Raw genomic sequence first — 8,268 nt, 5'->3', positions numbered from 1 at the left:
TATATATATATATATATAATTAAAAGAACATTTTATATCTATGAATTAGAAATGGTTTTTGTTAAAATTTTGTATTGAATTTTTAACAAAAATTATTTTTTTTCATTGCTTAGAACTGAATTTCTTGCACGCAATTTATCTTTTTTCTTTTCACATTGGTTCAAATTACAAATAAAAAAGACTGTAATAATAATAAAAAAAATATATGTTTTAGAACTTAAATTTGAAGATGAATAAAATACATATGTTAATTTAATTAATGTAAATGTTAATTATTTTATTGAAAAAAATATATGTTTCCACAATTTGTTTACAAATTGTGTTAATGTTATAAATATTTGTTAACTTTTTTACATATATTTGTATTACTTTCTAACACATATATTTGTTAAAAGCAAATATTTGTCTTTTTCATTTAGCAAATGCAATTTTTTCGTTATTTTTTTTTAAATTAGTACATAGTCAAAAATTTTATATTTATGATTAGAAACAATCTTTGTGTTATACAATATCAACACAAAAATGTTAATGGACCGTTTGGACTCGTGTAATATGTTAAATTTAACATAAATCTTCAAACCGTGATGATATATTCGCAAATAAAAGTAATTGCCACTCACATTCCCTATGCCAATTTGTCACTCTGCTTTATTTCCTCTCTCATTGAAAAACTCGCGTTTTCTACATTTTTTCCGATAATAATCCAAACCGGAACCGGAATGTCGGAAGCATAACGATACCGAGTGTACCAAAAATGCACGTTACGTCGCGCGATTGGAATCGACAATATATGTTCAGTGCACGCACGATACAATGTAATACACGAGTACATGTTTTATCATAATTTTAACGAGCTGTTGTTTTCAAAGCAAACTGTATTAAGAAATACAAAGAAAAAACAGGGGACTTGGCGAGTAAAAAGCGAAAGGCAGCATGAGCGATGCGATGCAATGTAGTGGAGTGTGGAGTCTCGCGTGTACACTCGTTTCCAACAATCAGCTGACTTCCGGTACCACTGTGAGACGTTAGAATGTTAGCGAAGTGTTTCGGCCGTTTCGCTTGACGGAAGAGTGTCCGTTTTTTCCGCGTGAAGAAACGTGCGCGGAACACAGTCTCCCTTTCGCGAGATCGCGCAAGTCTTTTCCCGTGTTCGACAGTTCCGGCCGGAACGAAGCGATGTGATCCCCGCCTAACCACGCAACGGAATCGCATCTTTTGAAGATCGAGTTTCCTATGTCGTTACCCGATCTCTAGCGGGTGATCTCGTGTCGCACCACATGGTAAGCACGATTTCGCGATAGTCTTCAAATAAAAAAGAAATCTGATTTTTTTTTTATCGGGAAATGTATCCTCTGGTGTCCTTGTTATGTGTGTGTATGTGTGTGTGTTTCTTGGTTTGTAGGATGCCGTGTAACACCATCGCCGCCAGTCTCGTCGAGGATAATATGAATCCAGAAGGGAACGACGGAAACAGTCAGGATAAAGCGGAGGTCAGATTGGACGTTGGTCTGAAAAATGACAATCAATCTGTGGACCAAGACGCTAGAACGTCCAAGGTACAGCTGGAAAACGGAGCCGAGGAACAGTTGAGGCTGAATAACAATAGCAGCGAGAGTAACATTAAACTCGTGCTGCCATCCAAAACCTCTGTTGTGCTTTCCAACGGGACAAACTCCATACAAACTCCTGTGTCTGATAGTGCCAATTCTTTGGAGCAAAACGTTTGTCAAGATGCGAGCATATCTTCCATATTTACAAACGCGACTGCTAATATCAAGCCTCAGACTGTAAACACCAATACCGTTAATTGTCAATTGAAGCATAAGACTGTCATGAATGCGAGTTTGTTGAATTTGCCTAAATCCCAAATGCACTTGAATCTATCTTCCACTCAAACAAATATACACCACAATCATAATTTAGGGTCAACCGTTCTTAATTCTACTGTAACTACCAGTGCTATGTTACATTCAAGTGTTTCTACGTTAAATGTATCAGTAATGCCTTCTAATTTATCAACGATTAAATCAAACGATGATGTGGATATGAAGAATAATGTGGATTATGCATCTGCCATAGAGAAATGCCCTTCTAAAGTTTCTTGTAGCTCAGATTCTAGTCCAGACGCTGACTGTTCTTGGACATCAAAGTCTTATGGATCTAAACGTGTATTAAATAATATAGGTGGTAGTATAGGTTCAACGAGTCAAGGAACTTGTTGTTTTTTGAGACCTAATATCAATGGCAGTAGAGAAATTGCTGGACCCAGTGGATTACAGAGAGTATGATTTCGCAAACTGGTTCATGTAATTAAATATTTATATTTTTTTTACAGAATTTAAAGTTTTCTTGCTTTTTTAGACTTCACAAAGAGAACAGATAGAGCGGATGGATTCTAGTTCTGGAAATGAAGGAGATATGTCTGATGGAGAAGACTATTGTTTTTATACTTATAAAGGAAACAATGATGTGATTCCTTTAGATCACCAAGAAGAATTGAATCAGGACCATGCAGCGAATCAGGAAGCAGAGGGACAAAACCACAGTGGTAGGTCGAGTCCAGAGATGGATTACTTGGAAATGGATTTTGATCCTGGGCCTTCTTGTGAACTGGTAAGATATTTCCTGTATTATGAAATCGAGATTATAATATTCCTTCAGATCATAATATTTCTTCTTCCCTTAAAGGATACTGGAGATAGTGATCTGGCCTCCATAAATGAAGATATACAAAATATAGCATTCGATAATGTAGAACAAGACCCAGTGCTAAATGATCTGAGTAGTGGAAAAGTCGTATCTAGACAGGGGCTGGTATCGACACCGCAGACTTCAAAACAAACTACACAGCATGTTAACCATACTACTTTCCAACAATGCACAAGCAATCAATGTACAGTAGAACAAAGTGCAAAGTCAACTTACTCAGCTCCATGGATGCCTAGTACTAGTGCTGGAACTGGTAATTTTATGACTGGCTATTCTAACAATGCAAGTTCTAGTTTTATTATTGTATAAAATATTTCGTTATACAAAATTTACAGGAAGATGGGATAGTGCGACACTTTATCGTAATACAGGTTGTCCAGTACGTGAATCATACGGTTATCATAGCACAAGTGGTGATCTTATATCACCTGGTGATAATAGAGATTCGGATTCTGAATTATGGGTTGAGTCCTCAACAGCATCTCTTCCGGACAATTCCAATTTGAATGCCAGGAAGGTTAATCTCATTTCTACGCTTTATCATCGAATAATGGCTAAGAAACTAATGCTCAATAAGCATGCTGCGTTTAATCAAAGTGGTGATTCCAATCTGGTTAATATATTTACTATTAAACAGATTTAAACCATGTTGAACAAACTATGTCTTATTAAATTATTTTAAACAATATTCAAATAGGAAAATGAATTATGTAACGAACGGTTAGATGGGTTACCACCAATTGAAAAAGTAATGCTGTGGAGCGAACAAGAAGCCACAATGAAGCAAGTTACGCAAATTGGTACCTCCGCCTGTGGTGCTACATCCGCAATTAATGCTTTGGTAATATTAATACTTAAGTATATAGTGTGCGGTCCTCTTAATGCTGCAAATGCTTTGAAATATTTGATTAATTAGAAAAAATTTTACTAATTGACCAATCAAAAAATGTTTCAAAGCATTTATGATATCAAGTGGATAGCCATAAATGTATAAAAATTATGAAACTTACAAATTTCTGCAGTAGTTTGATTGAATCTGTTCATATATAAATCATCTATTTTTTAGTTGGCTTTAAATGTATCATTTTCCCTGGAAGTATTAGTTAAAGGTGTAAATACAAAATTGAGAGAATTGAACGTACCGCTACCAAGGTATCTTGTCAGTCGTTCAGTAGCGGGGGCAACTCATAAAGACATAGCACGAGGGATATCTCTGTCCACGAATGGTGCTGCTGTAACAAAATTTTTTGCATTTTATCCCGAAAGAAAAGTGTCATTATCCCATTGGTTGCATTATTGGATTTCCAAAGGTGATTACAGATTAAAGAATGTATTATTCTTTAAACAGATATGTGTGCTTAAATAAAATTATACATATTATCGAAGTATATAATAAATGTAAGCGTGTATAAAATATATTATATTTTTACATTTTAGGTGCAGCACCAATCGCAACATTAAATCTACAACATTGCGGAGAAGGTTGCGATATACCAGACGCATGGCATCATCAGATGATATTCGGCGTGGGACAAGCTGGTATATACTTAACAAACCCTTTAGAGTGTTTGCCTGAACAGGTTTGTATGATCGACTAATAACGTTTTTCACTGATAAAACACTCGAATTTAATCATAATTTTATTTCGTGATTTTTAGCTCGTATGGCATCAATTAATTAGTCCTAGTGTTTTATTAATAAGAAAAACAGACGTTCTAGCACATTGGAATGAAAATTCAGATCTAACACCGCTTGCGACAATGGATCAAAAGTGGCGAAAACTTAATGTCCTTGGTATGTTATATTTGTATTTATTTGTGTGTGTTATTAAGTTGTGTGTGTGTGTTTTAGTTGCAATAGTAATTTAAATAAAACATACATTTGTGATACAGGGCAAGTTGTAAATATGGTACGAGAATCAATGAGTCAAAGACAACAACCTAATAGTACGACTACTGGAGCGACTCACATTCGCATTCCGGCATCTTACCAAGCAGGCATTATATTGGTCATGTGTGCCGATTCTGCCGCAGCCACCGAATTGTTACATGCAGAACAACTACCATTGCTCTAGTCTCATCGATCAAAAATTAACAAACCGGACTGCTTCACTTGGTTCATAACAAATTTTATTAGCGAGCTAGCTTATACACAATGTTCTTATTAATAGTTCATTTATTATATAAATCAACAGGATGGATACAATTTACATTTTTGACATTAAACGCGTTTGTATTCAAAGAGAATATTGATTAAAATATATTTCAATAGAATATTTTCGTTTTATACATAGTAATATTCAATTATACTAAACTACAAAGATATAATATGCTTTTTTATAGATGCTTGTAGTCGAAAGTAAGCTTACCTTGACAATATTCATTACGGATATTATTTCTATGAACAGAATATGAGATAAGTGATATTAGTAATTTGATTTTCCGTTGCTTAATTTTCTTCATTTATATTTATTGATTTTTTCTTTAAGAATGCATGCAATAATTGCAAGTTTATCTTACAACAGTATCCTGTTAATCAAATGTGTGAACAAAAACGAACATTGTATTTTGTATAAATTTTAATATAGAGTATCTTATTACACATATTATCTTATGTCGGAATCACGAAGAAGTGTTTGTCACAGATATGTTGACGAAAGAATAATGTTGTGCTGATAAAGCCATAAATATTTTATGTACACATAGATAATGTCCAACATACTTTTTTCAGTATTTTAAAGAGGTCCTTTCTTTTATAAGTCCGACATGCTAAAATGAGAATTCTTGTTATACAAGGAATTGTTAATATAATCATATACTATATCTGTTTTCTTTTTAGTCTTACCTTTCTATAAAAGGTGCACGCATACTCGATGTAATAGAAGCTGGATTAGCTTCGTTAAGTTTGAAAACGCTCTCAATACGAGCGATTTCTGTCGAGGTTGTGTCCATGCCACAAAAAGCAGCCCAATCATTTACGACCATACCGGCAGCGATTACGTTACTGCCCCTGTTCACTGTTCCGGTCTAGAGAAAATACAATTATTAATTACAACAATAGAGAATCACATAATATTTGTTTATCTTACCGCAAGTGGCACTTGCAGAAGAGAAGACAACTCGTCTTGCTCTTGAATAGGCATATTTGGATGCACCAAACCACCTTGGTTGGATAAAATGGAATATGAGCCGACAAGAACATTACTTGCAATAGTTTGTCTAAATACTTCCACATTTAGAGTATCAGCTAAAATTTCTTCAGTTTCCTTCGATTAAACATACAAAATTAGAGCCATTAAAGTAACATATTTCAATTACAAATTTCTTAATGCAATATAATAGATGTATAAAAAATTTACCTTATCCAGATCTGGATGAACTAAGGCGACATAATCATTACATGCTATAACATTGCCTAGAGCAGAGAGTCTCTCTTCCACTCTCTGTACCTTCACATTATCTGGTAAGGAATTCCGAATATGTTGTAGTTCTGTATCTGTCGTTGTATTTGGTACTAATAATCCATTCTTGTTCGCTATATTGTAAAGATAAATACTTGTGAGCAATATATGTATACACAGATAACATATAGGTAAGAAAAATTATAACCTTCAAAAACGTTCAAATTTTTTATGAGATTGACTTTTTTTCTATAAGAAGAAATAAGTACAATGCAGAGTTGGCATTTTTCAGTTGTTAAAAATATTATAAATAAAAAGTATTTTAAATTGATTAGAATAGCAGCAAATATACATAAGAAATTTTTTTTAAATCTTTATATTATTTTAATTGTTACTTATAACTTAATTATTTATAATAAGTAATAAGTAACACAAATATATCATTGTTATGTACATATATTCATTAGATAATATATAATTATTTGTATGTAAACATATATTGAACAAATAAATAATGTTAGCTAATAAGTAGATAATAACTAATGAAATATGAAGAGATTTTTCCAGGAAAGTTTCTTATGTATTAATCAAATGCTGATTTGTTTTTGTGCCATACTACTGGTATATTCTATAATGGCAATACTAAAAATTTACAGTTTAAGTTACATATGGATTTTTAATACTATCAATATATTTTAGAATGTATCCTAATATTTATTAATCAATTAAAGACTGTTTACTCATTATTGCTTTGATAAAAAAGTTATTATACTTTAATATATTTACCAACACAGAGTCGACCTATGATACGGCATCCTGCTACTGAAGCGTGAATAACTGGAATTGCCTCAGCTAATTCTGCCTCAAATACGCTGCAATTATATCACAATGAACCATAAAATTATAACAATTGTAGTGCAATCACAGTTAAAATCATGATATAGAATACTGCAAGATGATAGTAATGTTTATAAACAATATTCAATACTAAAGAACGTTAATGTAAGAACATAACTAATACGAATACGAAGCCTATAACAGTCTAGCTTAGATCTTTAAATCCTAATATATAATTTCGCGTGAATTTATATATTAATATACATAACCCCCCAAATTGTAATATTTATATTATAAATTATATTTTTTTACATATTATAGTATATATTTTAAGTATATTATAGTGTACATATTAAAGTTTGATGCTTATCATCTCAGTTTATCTTGCTTAATAATGTGCATTATTTTAAAATACATTTTTGAGGTTATGACGTAAAAATAAGCCTATCCTGATATTATTATCCCAAATATTATCGCTTTTATTAACAAATAAAATCAATTAATTAAAAGATATCAGGTGCCAATGCATATTTCATACGATTGCGTTATGGATGACGTCATGCTTACCTATAAAAGTTTTCGGAACCGCCGATCGCTACCAAACAGTAGGAGTTCGTCAACTTTGAAAAGACGCCGATTTCATTGTTGTTCTCGAATTGCACGCGCACCGCCATGACCGTAGAAACGTTGCAAGCTTTTACATCGGCGTTCTTAGATCGAAATATTATGCAAACACTCTCGGTGTTCGTGCGATCAGGCTCGTGCGCGAACGCTAACCTCGAAAGTTTGGCAAATGCTGTTAGCTGTTCGCGGGCACGCTACACGAGGTATTTGATTTCATCATGGAACACGAGATGGCAGCACTCGCGGCGTCGCGGCCTTTATAGTCCCTAGAAATTATGGCGGTGTACAATGAAGAAATAGGAATATAGAAAAAAGAATTTCAACCTATCAGAAACTGTATATTCCATAGTGCATTGTTTCTAATTGGTTTAATAGAATGCATAAGTCATGTATGTCTTACCTGCTATACGTGTATTATATATTTTGGTAAATAAAATTTTTTCTATTAAAATTAATATTTATATCTCCCATTTTATATATGTATAAATCTCTTTTTAAGGACTTCAATATTTTCTACAATATTATTTGATTGCATAATATTTTAATTTTCTTGTAGGATTGGTTGAAAGTAATCATATGAAAAATCCTTTTTAATAATAATTTTGTATTTTAAAACACAGTAGCTTATGGCATTTTAACTTTTGTTTATTTATACATAGATACATATTATTTTAATTTTTCGTAATTTTACATTTACC

The 8,268-nt window shown here is 32.6% G+C and overlaps 2 protein-coding genes across 2 annotated transcripts; one reads left to right on the top strand and one right to left on the bottom strand.

The window, feature by feature from the left end:
* Positions 1-1,104: 1,104 nt before the first annotated feature.
* Positions 1,105-4,932, top strand: LOC108776736 (uncharacterized). The gene is made up of 10 exons (XM_018543438.1): positions 1,105-1,280; positions 1,403-2,282; positions 2,362-2,613; positions 2,689-2,962; positions 3,045-3,322; positions 3,407-3,550; positions 3,776-4,019; positions 4,147-4,289; positions 4,368-4,503; positions 4,602-4,932. Exons 2-10 carry the CDS (start codon positions 1,404-1,406, stop codon positions 4,781-4,783), a joined length of 2,532 nt encoding a protein of 843 aa, XP_018398940.1. The 5' UTR covers positions 1,105-1,280; position 1,403; the 3' UTR covers positions 4,784-4,932.
* Positions 4,933-5,266: 334 nt separating this feature from the next.
* On the bottom strand, positions 5,267-7,728 carry eIF6 (eukaryotic translation initiation factor 6). Its single transcript, XM_018543442.1, has 6 exons — positions 7,514-7,728; positions 6,896-6,981; positions 6,068-6,243; positions 5,798-5,974; positions 5,554-5,735; positions 5,267-5,477 (listed from the first exon to the last, which is right to left on the bottom strand). The coding sequence occupies exons 1-6, from the start codon at positions 7,618-7,620 to the stop codon at positions 5,462-5,464; spliced, it is 744 nt and encodes a 247-aa protein (XP_018398944.1). The 5' UTR covers positions 7,621-7,728; the 3' UTR covers positions 5,267-5,461.
* Positions 7,729-8,268: the final 540 nt, after the last annotated feature.

Source organism: Cyphomyrmex costatus, unplaced genomic scaffold, assembly GCF_001594065.2.
Source record: "Cyphomyrmex costatus isolate MS0001 unplaced genomic scaffold, Ccosl1.0 scaffold376, whole genome shotgun sequence".
Taxonomy (NCBI): domain Eukaryota; kingdom Metazoa; phylum Arthropoda; class Insecta; order Hymenoptera; family Formicidae; genus Cyphomyrmex; species Cyphomyrmex costatus.
This window is presented reverse-complemented; position numbering and strand designations above follow the sequence as displayed.